At 38.8% G+C, this 15,750-nt stretch overlaps 1 protein-coding gene across 1 annotated transcript; it reads left to right on the top strand.

Annotated features, from left to right (window-relative positions):
• Positions 1-13,409: 13,409 nt before the first annotated feature.
• On the top strand, positions 13,410-14,458 carry LOC110188835 (uncharacterized). The gene is made up of 2 exons (XM_020958727.2): positions 13,410-13,588; positions 13,661-14,458. The coding sequence occupies exon 2, from the start codon at positions 13,662-13,664 to the stop codon at positions 14,349-14,351; it is 690 nt and encodes a 229-aa protein (XP_020814386.2). The 5' UTR covers positions 13,410-13,588; position 13,661; the 3' UTR covers positions 14,352-14,458.
• Positions 14,459-15,750: the final 1,292 nt, after the last annotated feature.

Here is a 15,750-nt window from a genome sequence, read left to right on the forward strand (position 1 = left end):
TCAAATACTGCCACTGAACTACCCATAATATACGTATATATATATATATATTGGATAAAATCACATTTGTCTCTGGATAAATCCCAATTGACTCCCGTGGCCGCATACAATCTGTTTAAGCCGAGGCATTAATTTTCCGAGAGAACCAGGACAAGGACACACCCATGCACATATAGCCAGGCGCACAAGTCAAACAGAAAGCGACTTGTTAAGCTGATTTCGACGTGTTTAAGTTTTGTCTTTCGTTTGTGTTTACATGTGTTGGGCCCGGGAGATAGAGCGATGGGGCATTGGAGGGTGAGGAGAAATCCACATACATTGGAACAATGACCCCAAAGAACATTTATTTGGTTAACCCAAGCACAAGCCCCCAAAACCCAACTCCGACTTTACGAGACTGAAACCCAACGCAGATTTATTTGGCCAGGTCCGAAACAGGCGGCAGCCGTTGGCTAAATCATGTCTAGACAAGTGAGCACATATTTAGTGGCCAAAGAAAGGTGCCCCAAGGCGTCTTGGGATAATGACCGCCAATTAGCGTTGTTAACGCAATAAGTTTTTGCTAGCTTTAATTCAATTTTCTAAATAACAGAATAATGCACACAAGAAGTAGGCCTGCCTCCTGTTCGGACATTTATTTAGGGGATTATCTTCCATATATGTTTGCAACAATTATCGCACAATTTGCATTCCCAATTGAGGGGCAAACACACACACACAATCACATTCCAAATGGCCAACTAACTGGAAGATTTCTATCAGCAAGTAAAATATATATTACTCGACAAATATAAATTTCTTCTGGTCAATAAATCCGAAACAAAAACTAATAAATTGTGTTGCCCAGAAATGTCATTTTTAGTTGCAAATAATTTTGCAATCTAAGATATTGTATGGCCATTAAGAATGTGCCACATTCAATCAAGAAAATTGATTTTCTGTGGCATGAAAAGAAAGAGACATAGAGAAGCCTGGTATTTGGGAGGCTTGAAAAATGGCTTTTCCTTGCCGCATTTTTTTTTGTGTTAGAGAGAAGGTAGCTCGACTAAGTGATTTACTCGGCCCAAAGAGTTAACTTTACTTTTGTGCGAGGTAAGCGAGCGGCGAAGACAGAATGTAAACTTCATTAAAAACTTGCACAAAGTGGAGACGGAGACGGAGACAAGGAAAAGCCAGGAAGGAAAGGCATGCGGAAAGCGAGGAAAAGCGAGAGGTGGTAAGACAGACACAAAATTATTAATGAAAGGCTGCTCGCAATTAAGCTCGTTACGACTTTTAACTGCCGCTCATTAAAAGCACTCGTAATTAGCAGACGTCCCTCATAAATAAACTCGGCACATTAAATTAAATGCAACGCCGGCAAAAATCACACACACACACTCAACAACATGCCGCCATCAAGGAGACAAATTTCCGACAACTTAAATAAATATTACCAAAAATCATCATTCGCCATTGCTTGGTGTTATTAAAAAAGTTGTTTCCGCCCAAAAACAGAAAGAAACGCCAAGGCTGTCATCGCAAGGTCGACAGTTTCACTTTGCTGATCCAGCAAAGAAATAAAGGAAATAGGCAAATGGCCGGCAAGAAAATAGGAAAAACCATACGATGGCCCATAAGCATGTGTGAGTACATTTATTAAACAACTTTCAGGGTCAACGACAGCTGGAGTGGCCAGAAATCAGCATGGAAATGGGACAAGCGGGATGTTCCGTATGCTAATTTCCCATTGTTTTCGTAGGCGGAATGAATAAAGTCCAGGAAACGGCCCAAGGAAGTGCACATTTGTTGGCTAATTTATCAAGTTCAGTGTCGCATTGCCATTAACAAGAGAGAAGCAGCTAATAAAATGGTAAGAAAACTTAGATATAAAGAATATAAGAAATTGGCATGGAAATGAATGCACCTTAAGAAAATTGTAATTATAAAATAAATAAGTAAAATATTTTATTTTTATTCCGAGGTGATCAATTACTTTAAAAACAAATAATAAATTAAGCTAAAGTAAGAAATTCTCTTTTAAAACTATGCAAACGTCTGTTATGATCTCTCTTTCAAAACTGCTTTAAAGTGTGCTACATTTTCCCTGTTCTCATATTTTTAATCACATGATAAACATAGTATACTTTAGTACAACATTATGTGTTAAACCCAACTGTCTACAGTTGTGTGTAGAACTTCCCCTTTCATTATTCACCGACTTTTCACTGTGCATATAACCCCATTCTTTTAGACCCAGAGTGATAAATGCCAGGAAGCAGCTAGGGGAAACACAAATTTCACTGCTTTTTATCTACATTTCGGACGAAATAAATTCCCAGAACACATTCGCATCTGTTTCGCAATTTCACAGGCATGTCGTCCTTCGGCAACAACAGTGTGTATTAAGTGGCCCAGGCCTAAAAGCATGGCTAAACTTTTTTGCGGAAATGACACGAGTTCCGATTCCGAGCATCGAAAGCGCGCTCAACTGACCCAAAACCCTACCCCAAAAAGTTAGAGCCAGTACACAGAAATAGTCCGGTCAGGGCTATAATCATAGACCCGTTGCAATAATAGCCGGGTCTGGCCAGGCAGCAACAACACGGACAATAACCAAAAGAGTTTGAACACGGACAAACAGTGGACTTCCTTCCTCCTTTTGCCTGGCAAATCGATCCGGGGGAAAAACGGATCCTTTGTTGAATTTGTGTCATGTCATTTGCCCTCAATGCATACATAGTTGACAAACAAAACCAAACATAAACTGAAGCAATTGAAAATGTCTCAGAAATAAATTAAATTTAAAACGTTCGGTGTCATGTCATCATCATCAGCATGAAACTATTTGCAAATACAAAGACACACAGGTAGAGAAGATCCTTGCTGCAAATGACATTTCATTTGATTCATTTAAATATATAATGCATCCGCTTTTGTTTTCACAGTTCAACACAATTTAGAAAGACAAATGACAAATGCAGATGGCAAAACGGAGAAAACTCTGTTAAGGTGAAGACAAGCCAAACAAATGTTTTGCTAAATTTGTGTGTAAAATTAAGCAATAAATAAATAAATAAGCAGAACGATGATAAACGATTCTATGGCAGAACAATGCATTTTCTAAAATATTAAAACCTTGCAGTTTGCTGGGATATAAAAACAATACAGCTTGCTTGTCATATAAATAGACTTGGCTTTATATATTTTTTGTCTTTTCCATTGTTTAGAAAACTTCTGACACACATCTGGAAGTTCACCCATATTAAAACTCAAAGAATTGTGCTCGAAAACCTCTTGACACACAATCCTACACATATTTTTTTTAGACTTTTTCCAATCTGTTTCCGCTGCTGTTTTGTTTCCATTATGCTCGACACATTCTTCAACATTCTGTTGACAAAAGGAACAAAGCAAACGGGTTTCCCATTTTCACTGCAATTAAATGCACATCAAAAAACAACAAAAATGTTGTGAAAAGTGTCAAACTGAGTGCGTGTACAACAGGGCGTATGACAGATGTAGCTACACACACTCAGTCACATGTGACAAATGTGGCTTCAAACTCTCCTTCAGTAAATCTCTGTGTATATGTATATGTAATTAAAAAAGTTTTATAATTTCGCACAGTGACACGGATTAAGCATCAGCGAAAGAGACCCACCCACCTGAGCAACGAGCTTTATGCAAATTATAATTGTTCCAAAGTTACGGCCACGTTTTAAATTATGTTTGCTTAACGTCGTGGCCATAATCAACTGAGAGAATTACATCAACAGGAAAATGTTATGAAGCTATACAAAAGCTTTAATTACAGAGAGAAAATTCTTAAGATGATGTTCTTTAATATATCTCTGAAAATATATAAAGCTAACTTTTTCCTAAAGAACACTTTAAAAAATCCTTTCAAGAACTAAGCTTTCTCTAGTCTTAAGAGTACAGAGTTGTCAACTCTAATCTAGGTGCGATCTTATCCCATTGAAATGACACCACCAGCAGCGTCTTAATCCTTTGACCAGGACATGGCTACGAAGCTACCCAAGGACAATGCCCGGCTGCGCGCTTTAATTAAATTCTTTTGTCGCACACAGCCGGCGAACGAACATGCAAAAATCCAACACTCCAACAACTGGGGAAAACCCGGGGCCAGCTGTGAAAGCGGAAAATTAATAAAAATGCAGAAAGCGGGATGCTGTAGGGATAGCTCAAGCTATGCCCCAATAGGCAGCCAATCATATGTGGGCGTGGCAGCGGTGGCGGCAGAATGTAATAAACGAAGGCTCTGCGGATTGGTTAGATGAATTCCTATGACCTCTGGCATTGATTGCAAATTCATTCAATCCCAACCAAACGAACAATCCCCCTTATTGAATCCATATCTCTCCTCAACGACTGTTCAATTTGCCATATTCTAATTGAAGGCGTCTGCGAATGCAAACAACAAAGCCACAAGTCACACCCACAGAAACACACAGAGAGACTCTCTCTTTGGGGGCTGCCGCAGCATTTGATGATGTGGCGACAATATTTGATTGCTTAATATTGAATTAATTTACCATACATATTGCGGCCATGCGGCGTGTGTTCGTGCTGAGGTTATCCCCAAAAACCAAACGTGACACAACGACCCCACTGCAGCCATTTAAAATGCAATTACAATATGCATGCAACTGTGGAATAAGGGAAAACTTTTCCCTTTACAAATATCTCAGCAGCTTCACTTACCTACCTTGGCTTTCTTTCATTCCACCTGATGACTTTCTCGATGCCAAGGGCAAGCAAATTTTATGGGTAATAACAAGTAAGTTTTTGGAACGCATTGACCTGTCCCAAAAAAAAAAAAAAAATGAAAACTTGTAAAGCTGCAAGGGGAATACCCAAAAAAAAAGTTGAAGGAGGAAAGGAATAAGTTTAGGAATACCCTTATAGCAAAGGTATTTCTAATCAGAGCTTGTTTTGCCTTTTAATCTTTAAAACATAAATTCAAACAAGTCTAATGTTAATAAATAAGTGATTGTAATGCGGAATATTTCTGAATATTTAATATAACAAATTAATCTACACGTTTCCATTCCTGTGATCCAAGGTACAGTGTTTGAGTATCCCTGCTTTTATTTTTAAAGGGTATTTTTCCAAGTTTAGCTATACTTTAAAATTACTGAAGATAAAGAAATGCTTTAGGGGTTGATGGTATTAGTGGTTTATTTAAACAAATCAAAACTCTGACACAACAATTTTTCTATAAACATTATACCCTTATACCCCACCTTAATTTACAGGGTATTACTTAAGCTACAGCTTCTTCCTTTTGAGACAAAAATAGCTGGCCTACAAACGTATGCAATACAAAATTTGTTTTCAACTACATTCAGCCAAATAAGTGAAGCGTGCAACAAATTCTATTGGACAAAGGACTATGGATATTGGACAACAGTCGCATTAGGCACACACAGCACACACACACATCCGTCCAAAATTGAAGTCTGTAAAATGGCATTAAAGAGAGAAAGAGAGAACTCATGAAAGAACTCATCCTGACTTTCTCCAGAGGGGCAACAATAATAACTTTAGACTGTGTACATATTTCGTTTTCGTTTCGTTTTTCGTTTTAGATCTCGGATCCAGTGGAAAACTCCCGGAGTCCGACGGCACACGCCATCCCAAAACCCAAATTGTTTGACTGTGCGTCCAATGTGAAGCGCTTGGCAAATATTTTAGGCCAGTGACTGGGCAGAGAACGTGTGCCGTGATGTTATAGTATTTTGTTGCTTTTTGTGATGTGCCTGCGAAAATAGCAGCACATAACTGCAAATGAAATTTCGTAGATTTCGGTGCAAAGTAAATGAAGAAAAATGTGCAAAAAGCAAATTGCCAAGTCGACGACGAGTCGACGAGTCGAGAAAGATAGAGGGGGAAAAATTCCAAAACACTTTGGCTGGTAAGTGGAAAATATTTTCATTGTTGCTGACACCTCGGCAAACGCGCCACCAAAACCCACTCAAGACGGAGCAACTTTTTAATTAAGAAATCTTGCGGAAATTGCTTAAATATTTCAACTGCACTTGCAACTGTTTGTGTCCTAATTGAGACGAGATGCAATGGAAGTTGTGCAAAGACAATTTAAATGTCTGTGTCTGGTTGCACAAACCCATTCAGAAGCATTTATTTATGGCAAATAAAATGCAATTACACATAATATGCCTGCCTGCCTGACTGCCTGCCGTCGCCTTCAACTCAATTTGGCAAGAGAAAAAGTGAATAAATCTGTTGCCCACATATTTATCTTGGTTGTCGCCCACTATTTATGCGACTTTTATTAGGTTTTATGGCCCATACAGGAGGTTAAATCTACTTAGCAAATTCTATATGAGACAGGAGTGTGGGAGCAACTTATTCCGATTCAATTGCGAATTATTGGGGCCAAGGACAAACCCACCGCCTAGTTTAATCAGCAAAAAAAAAAAATATAGAAAAAAAGTATATATAAGAAAAGTATATTTACATGTCCTTGGCTATCTCTCTGTGATGTACATATTTATATATGTATGTATGTCCCTGTGTAAATATCATAAAGTGTCGCTGCGGGAATTGACACCCTAAAGCACATTTGCATAGAGTTATACCCACAAGCTTTAGCATATAACCACGGACTAGGTCAACTTAATATAAGCGGTTTTAGCATAATATCTGATTATGTAAGACTTGTTATTTGTTATATAAATATAGTAATTATGTTTCATAAAAACTACTTTTAAAGTTAAGTCTTCAATCTTTTTAAGCACCTTTGCAAGAGATTTGTAACTAGTTCAGTTCTTTAACTACTACTTCCCTCTCCCATTAATAATTGTTATAATCAAATAATTCCTTTACGACTACAACTATTATCTTGATCACATTTGTACTTGAGAAACACGTATATCTGTGTGCCATTGGCAAAGTTTAATGCTTGATTCCGGCGATAGTTTCCTGTGGCGCACTCAAGTCGTAAAGCGTCGTGAACAGTATTTATGTTGGTTATTAAATGGATTCAGCGCCAAAACGATTTCAATTGGATTTTGCGCTTGCTGGAAATAAGTGAGTTTTATGCCAACGAACAAGTAGCCGCATAAATGTTGATGGTCAAATGGTTGGATGGTTGGCCATCCTAGAAACGAACACCTTTTAAATTGTTATTGCCGCTTTTAGTTAAATTGCCGGCAGTGGCAGTAGGCCTAAAACACTAAAATAAAAAACTTTTTCCCACTACAATAACTTGATGTGCTCCCGCAATATTATTTCAGAGAGTGCAGGAGGAGTTGGGGAGTTGCTGTTGGAACTTTTGAAAGCTTTCGTAATCCTGGGCAAAAGGCCAAACCGGAAGACCTTCAACTTATTCAATTTGTCGACGGAGACGACAGGACGCAGGACACACAAATGTGGTCGCTCATAATTGAATTATTGTGGCTAAGTTAGGGTTTTCTCAGTAGTTTTCGGTACGGGGTATTCTAAAATGTTTCCCCTTGGAAAATTTCTAAAAGGTTAAACCATGTTACGATTATGTCGGTAAGCGTTGTGCAGAATGTCCCAGAAAAGCAGATTAAATGTTTCAGAATAGCTCGTTGATTTAAATATATTGAGCAGAAATATCAAGTGTCACATCGAAAATAATTGTAAGCAATTAAAATAAAGCTTTATTGAAATTTACAGAAATAAATAAAACTTTTCTTTATGGGGGATGCAACAGAAATCACTGGGGTTTTGAAAACCACAAATAGACTTTTAAATTGTACTTTTGTGATAGGAAACTACTTAAAAATGCATCTTTAATCCTCTTAATATTTAAAAGTCAATACCAATACCTATATAAATCCATTGTCCAATTTTGTTAACTCTCCTTTTCCACCCATTTTTTTCTCCATTTGTTTATATTTCTGTAACCTTCTTTTTGCAACTTTCTGTATTTGCTGTACTTTCCTTTTTTCGTGTTGATAAATAAACGTTTTCCTGTTAATTTCTCTTTTAAGCATTGTCAGCAGCCCAGGCACAATAAACATTTTAATTGCCCCATAAAAAAAAATGGGTGAAATTGGAATTTTCCCCACTCCAATCACCAATCTGGCAATGACTTTTGGCTCAATCAATCTCAATACAATTGCGATTAATTTGGCAAGCATTAAATAAGGCCAACATCGGTCGGTTTGTTTGCTTGATTGATGTCATGATGGAAGTCGACGCTGTATTACGGAAATATATTAATAACTTAAGCCGTCTGTCATTTACCTGGCGGAAATCACCGACACCGTCTCATTCTCTTCGACTTGGGGGTATCTTTTCCGGCATTTTCCTGGATTTCTTCCTGCTCCTCCTCTCCAATGATGCGTAATAATTAAGAACGCTTCTGCCCTGCTGCTCATTTATATTTACACATTGTATTGGCACTTTTGACCCAACGTTACTCGGACTTGATCTCGGACTCGGAGAAAGTTTCCTTTGTTTGCAGCGCTAATTAAGGCAGAGCGCCCCCTAAAGGGTCCGAGTTTTTGCCCTTTTGTTTGGTTTTAGCCGTCTCACAGAAAATTTTCTCAACTGATTAGCTCCGGCTTGCACTGTCAATGGGTATGGGTATGGGTATGGGGTGCGTGGGAGCTAACCGGAGAGAGGTTTCAAATAAACAAAAGGAAACTAACTCGACTTGACTCACTTCTCCCTCTTCCCCCTTTAATTCCACACAGGGTATTTACTTGGTCCGATGCTTGGCCATTTAATTAAGCGTAACCCGCAGTCAAAGTTGCAGTTAAAGTTGCCTTTTTCAGCTCACTGCGGAATGCTCAAATCTATTCAATCGCCTGCGGACATACTTTGTAATGAGTTCCTTTACCCAGTAATTGTAAAAGAAAACAGATGGAAAATAACCATTTCTCTTTACTTCCTTTTTTTTGGTGCACATTTTTCATTCTTTTAAGATTTGCTTTATGCATAGTTTGAAGAAGAAAAATGTAATCTTGATAGTAATAAACAGGGGTTAAGTTAACTTAAATCCCTATTTATTCATTTCATTCTTATTATTTAAACGTTATCCAAATAAATAAACTACCATATTCAAGGAACACACATCCCTGCATTCGGCACCAACTGATACTCTCTCTCATATATTTTCCACATGTTTTGCAACTTTAAAAACTTAATACCAGCGCACACTGTGAGCAAATGATCCAGAAACGTGACGAAAGTGCTGCCTTGGATTTCGAGGGGTTGTATGTATGTACATGGGGGATTGTATGCGCGAATATCGGGTAGGATGAGCTGCACTTTAAATGCACAACATGGCGGCACAGCTGCGCTGAAATAACAGCAACAAATTCCGCACCGCCGGAGCAACAACAGCAACCCGATTGAAGCGGATGCTGCAACAACACAGCTCCCGTACAGTCAAAATAAACAAAACAGGTGCGCATTTTTCAGGTAGCGCCGCCAGAGAGGGGCTGTGAGAGATGGGTTATTGCTGCCTGTTGTCGGCCTACAAAGAAGGTGGCCAACGGCAGCGGAGAAGTGTCTACAAAAAAAAAAGGGGGACCAGTAGTAGGAGCAGCAGCAGGATCCAACGTTACCTGGTAGACCAGGCTCAGTCGGTGGCTAACGAGACGCAGTAATTCAGAATGTACATAGCCATATACAGTCTGCGACGCAAGTTTAGAACACAAGTGCCACCTACTAGTATGCTTTTTGTTCATTATCAAACTATATAATCATCTGAAGCTTGTCAAATAATTTCGAGCTGTCCGGTTAACAAAGTCTAAATCAAATTCCCTATCGAAATTTTTTCAAAAATAAACAAACTCCAAAGACCTATCTATACCCAATAGGTTACAAATCTTTCTTCTCTCGTAACTCGCATTTCGTTATTACATTCATGGGTGATTCATCGTTTCCCGACTTGTTACCAGCAATCGATATGCCGGATTTGCCGAATTCCAGTCGCAATTGGAGTAACGCCTTTGATCCTTTCTATGTGCCACTGATCCCCTCGCTATTTCCCTCCCTTCATCCGGAATCGATGCTCTCCTCTTCCTCCTCCAGCCAGACATCATCGCAAGACTCCAATTCGTCGTCGTCCTCAAATCCCCAACGTGCCCCAATATCAGATGACCAAAAGATCGAAATGATGCGCCTTCAAGAGCGTGTAGGAGAGGAGGAACTTTCAGTCAATTGGGAGAGAGGGTTCGTCGAAGAGATCGGTAATGAATCTTCGCGCGATAATTCGAATGATTCAGACCATAACTCGAATAGATATGGTCGTAGCGTATATTTTTCATAAATGTTAATAACGAACAAATTATTCAAATTTCGAGGCAAATAAATTTAATAAATTCATCTTAAATATTTTGGAAAGAAAACTGAAACCCTTTTTCATTCCATAAACTATTTTTTTTGGTACATTTTCACCAAGTTTGCTGTTAGTATAGTCCCGACTGTGTGTATGTGCTTATGCTGCTTTTTGTTAGTACATTTTTCATAATTTACATGTTGTTTGTTTGTTTGTCTGTTGACTTTTTTATGTACAACCAGAGACTTGACTAAAAGCTGCACACTCTGAGTGGGCGTGTGTGTGTGTGTTCCTTTTGAAACTGGTTCAATGCTTCGACAGACACACACACATGCAGTCTTTCCATATAGCGCCATTTTTTCCACAGGTTCGTTATTTAAATTTTCCTTGACGCTGCCGCCGCCGCCGTTGGCGCTGCGCTCCATAAAAAAATAAGCCTATTTATTTAATTGAAATGCCAAACAGCAACAACAAGAGCCACAAATAGACAGAGAGTGGGGGGCAGGAAAGCGTGGCTCAATTTTTATTTCACACGCTGTGCGATAATTTTTCCGCCAGCGGAAAATCTTCCTTCCACACAGAAGCCCCATCATACACATACACACATTGATGAGCGTCAATATTTGCCAGAGGCGCTCAGCGAAATTCGCTGTAAAACGCAAACAATTAAGCATTTTGTGCAAATAATTACAAGAGCATTTTATAGCCTTGGCATTGGCATTATTATTGTTGTTGTCGTTGTTGTTGTTTGCTACATTTTGCGTGTAATTGAAAAAGATTTCTGAAGTGATAGAATGGAGCATTGATACCTCTTGGTTTTGGGTAGGCATCGAGGGGATTAATTATGTTATTATTTGTTTATTTCTTAATAAGCAAAGGTACCACGTTTTATTTGTCTACTGGTTCTTAAAGAGGAAATCTTGCTTGATTTTTCATATATTTAAGCCAGAAGCAAGCTTGTTATTATATACATCTTCCAGACTTCTTTTGCCTGAACTTCTAGTTAGCTATATTTGATTTATATTTAATCTCTAAGAATAATGGACTCTTTGCTACCCTTCAATTTGCTTCAAAATGTGCTGCATGGCGACAGGCGCAGCCATTCAGAATTAACTTTTGTGTGGCCATAACTTTGCGGTGGACTTTGGCGAAACTTTGTTACATTTCTGTTGCAGTTCCTAAGCAGCTTACCAAAGAAAAGTTGCCTCAAATGGGGTTGGGGTATGTGGGGTTGGAGAAGCACTGGCAAACAGACTGCTAATTTAATGCTTCTAAGAGAGAGAGAGAGAGAGAGAGAGAGAGAGGAGACCAGACGAAGCCTCAACTTTGACCTTTGGCCGGGGCAAGCTTGAAAATTATTTGCGTGTTTCCTGCTGCTACACAATGGTGCCCCGCCCGCCCGCATTTATGAAAATCAAATTATAATTTACAATTTCGAGTGTTGAGTCTCAATTTGAAAATTGTTTTCCTCTCCAGCACTAATTTTTTGCGTTTTGGGAAATGAATGAGTATTTTATTGCTATTTATAACGACGTGCGAAATCTCACACATTGTTCACATCGTCCTGCCGTTGCTACTACTGGTGGTGTCTTTCATGTTTGCCAGTAATAAAACGAAATGTTTCTGTTCCTTGCCATTCTTTTTCTTTTTTTTTTTTTGCCATGTTTGGCCTGTTGGGGATTTGTGGCACGTCTAAAAATACAACAATAAATGAAAAAGAGACGACGAGAGCAGAGACCAAAACGGAAAATTGTTGCCAGCTGCTACTTTTGATGCTGCTGCTGTTGCGGCTGCAAGGGCAATTAAAACGTGCTACAAAACAAGACCAACAAAACCTCTAAAACAACTTGAAAAAATTTTAGCACAAAAAAAGGTAGAGATAACAAAACACAAAGTTATTAAAGTGACATTTTTACAAGTGTATGTGGAGGAGAGGTGGAAAACAAACTCTCAGTCGTCCCACGGCTGAGCAACAAAAACAGGCAATGTCAAAGCGAAAACGCAAATCCAATTTTAAGCCGCCCCAAAGCCGCAGGCTAAACCAGAAAATAAACCAAAAAAATAACACAAACAAAACAAAAAACAAGAAAAAACACAACGCTAAAAACAATGGCTACTTAAGCGCCGTGGATGAGGATTTGGCTGTACGAGGGTGTAGATGTCCACTGGCCATGAAGCGTTTGATATGCATGACAAAAAACCATAACGAAAGTAAAGCAAATTTAAATTGTGACTTCAAATTAAACGTTTAAAGCAGAATCAACAAAAACAAATTGACTTTTTAGTATTAATACCGTATTTTAAGTGGCTTAAATAAACTATAAAATAAATGAATAACTAAAAACTAATGTATATACATACATACTTACTCACAAACCACCCAATTAAAAAACCATTTTAAATATAAACTCTTCATTGCCCTAAACTTAATCAATTTAAAAATCTATTTCAAAATATTTGGCGTAAACAAAATGAACTGTCGATAACACAATTTTCCATGCCTGACAAACTTTAAAGTTAATCAAAGTGTTTTCAGAGCCACGGCTAGTTCGTCTAACTAACCTCGCAAATACTCCCCCATCGAACATTTTCACTATGCACAAGTTTAAGGACAAAGTTATCATGCCCAAAACGCTCATTTTCCAGTGCTCCAACCTGCTCCTTCTCCTCGTACTCTTTTTTGTTGTTTAGAGTCGATATGACCGTAAGGCAGCTTTGCCACAGAAAACGTGTTCGTATTATACGTGAGAGAGAGTCCAGGTAATTACGGCCAGGACCTAGACAAACTAAAAATACAGCTATGGAGACAAAAACCCAGAAGTTGGCCGCCGGCAAATTTGTCAACATGAAAATGGCAGCGGCATCAACAACAACAACAACAGCAGCAATAAGCCATAAACTGCGGACTCATTTACACCAGTTAGTTACTTAACTGACCTTGTTGTTGTATCGGCTGCACTGTAACAAATAAAGGAAAATGTTGAAACTTATATATACAAATGAACATTAGCTTTTAGCTGAGGTTCGCCTACTCCGGCAGTAAAAAGTGTAAATCAAACGAGTTGTTTTTAAATTAAATCAAGCCAGCCTTGAGATAAGTATCGACAAATTTTTAACCTTCTGAACGAGATGTGTTAGAAAGTTCATTTGTAAATAAGTATTAATATAGACAACATAAAAAATATTGTGCTGAAAATTTTCTGTTGAAAAACAACTTTTTATAAAAAACATAAGAAAAAGTTCTCTGCTAAAAATTTTCTGTTGAAAAGTTACTTTTTTTTTTGGAAAATATAACAATACGATCACGTAAATAAAATTCGTTTCGAAAAATATTATAAAAATTTTATAATAAAGGGTTTTTGTTTTCTAAATTCACAGAATGAGTTCCGAGTTATCCTTATCCGACAACTGCCAGGAAACAAAGAAATGCCACAACCCGGCAACACAATGCTGCCAAAATAGCAGTTGCAAGGACGACGATCGCCCACCGTTTGCAAAATCTATGCCCGAGGATCGTAAGCTTGCCTTAATAATAACCGATGACGATCCTGCCTCTGACGGCGTAAAAACTGAAACTGTATTGGGACATTTATTCCAAGTAATTGAGAACGGCGAAGCACCAATGTTACGCTTTAGCGAATGCGTGCCAATGGCCTTATTCTGTGGCAAAATGGTAATCGTCTGTGAAGATGAGGTAACCTTCAAATGGACGATATGTGCAATTAACACGATGTGCCAGCCGCATACCGCAACGCCGTTCATAAAGTTCTATAACCTAATAAGGGCGACCACTATTGTGCCAGTGACTCCATTTTGTAAACCATCATGTGAGATTTTCCGCTTCTTAGAGGTTCAAAACGAGGGCATAGTAACCGACAAGTGGGTACTCATGCAACGTTGTGGACTGGACCCCTGCGCATGCACAAACCCTATGCCGCCGCAGAATATATTCGACAACGAAGTGATTGAATTGTACATGGATCAAGAGAGCAAATGCATCATCGAATCGACGTGTTCAAAATTAAAGTTCATATATTGGACCATTGAATTTAAATTTGAATGTTCGTAAAACATTCCAAAATTCATCCTTCGGTAATTTTTTTAAAATTTTTCGGATCCATGTTTTATTTTCGGTACAAAATTTTTTTTATTGTCCTTTTGGTAACCAAAATTAATGGCTGGCAAAAATCCTCTGTCTGAACCCTCCACGAGGGTGCCGGCTGGGCAATGGATACTGCAATGGATCACATCCGTGTGATCACTTGTCCACCATTGCAGTATCTAGCTAAGGTAAAGGGTTTAAAATCCCAGAACTATGGTCAGAGGTCTACTATACACACTTAAAATTTATATAAATAATCTAAATTGTAATCTAAAAACTCGACACGGTCATCGCAGTACAAGTTAATACGGATCAATTGACAGCAAGGACACAATTGATTGAAGAAACGTGGCCGAAATGGTATCCTGTCCAACTAACAATACAAAATAAATGCTCTTGTATCCATACTTTTTTTTCTGCCTGTATTTATGTGGTTATGTAAAAAAGGGTAAGGGGCATGGGACTTTCCTAAAGGTTAGACATGCCGCGACATTGCCGTTTGGGGAACGCTTTTGACGCTTTCCGCTAATTTTCCGGCTTGCCTGCTACACCTGTCTGCTGGAATGGGCAGGAAGGAGGCAGTTTGGCACTTGCTTTTTTATGCCGCGCCACAGACGAGGCCTTTGCCACGCCCCATTTTGACTGTGTGTGTGTGTGTGTGTGTGTGTGTGTCCTTAATCCCAAACGCTTTCATTGTGCATAAATTACGCCGCCTAAAAAGTTCGCCTCACACAACACAACACCGGAGCAACGCCCCCACTTGACGATACCTGCGTATATAGAGCACTCGGCACAGCACTGTTTGCTCCTCTCACCTGCCCGTCTCTCTCCCCTTTTTAGACAAATTAAAAAACTTTTATCGGGCCTTGAAAAACTTTTCCGTTTTTCACTGCGGTTTCCTCAGATAGGGGGGAGAAAAAAAAGCTTTGCTGTTCTATATAAATTGTGGCTGCTTTTGTTGTTTTTGTTGTGGATAATAGGACTTTAAAATGCTTTTTGAGTGTACAATTTCTTGCACAGGTTAAAATGCCTCGTATGCGTGATATTCTGTGCAAATTATTGCTCATACGCACCGGTGTCCCGACATTTAAATGCCAGACAGCAAATTCCACAGACTAGACACCAGCCAGAGTCGTAAAATTTGCGAGACTTTAAGAGATTAAACGTCAAACAGGAATGCCTTTGACCTTTCTACAAACGATTGAATTTACAAAAACTGTTTGTTTGACTCTTAACCGAAACAAGGAAGGGTTTCGTAATCTCCACTAAAAATGCAGTTTGCAAGGGCGACGACACAAAATGGATTATATCCAGCTGCCATGTCTGTGGTTTCCAGCTGCAATTTCAGGTGCTGCCTCTCGTCTTA

This window comes from Drosophila serrata, unplaced genomic scaffold (assembly GCF_035046125.1).
Source record: "Drosophila serrata isolate PLE 108 unplaced genomic scaffold, ASM3504612v1 contig_217, whole genome shotgun sequence".
In the NCBI taxonomy this organism is placed as follows: Eukaryota; Metazoa; Arthropoda; class Insecta; order Diptera; family Drosophilidae; genus Drosophila; species Drosophila serrata.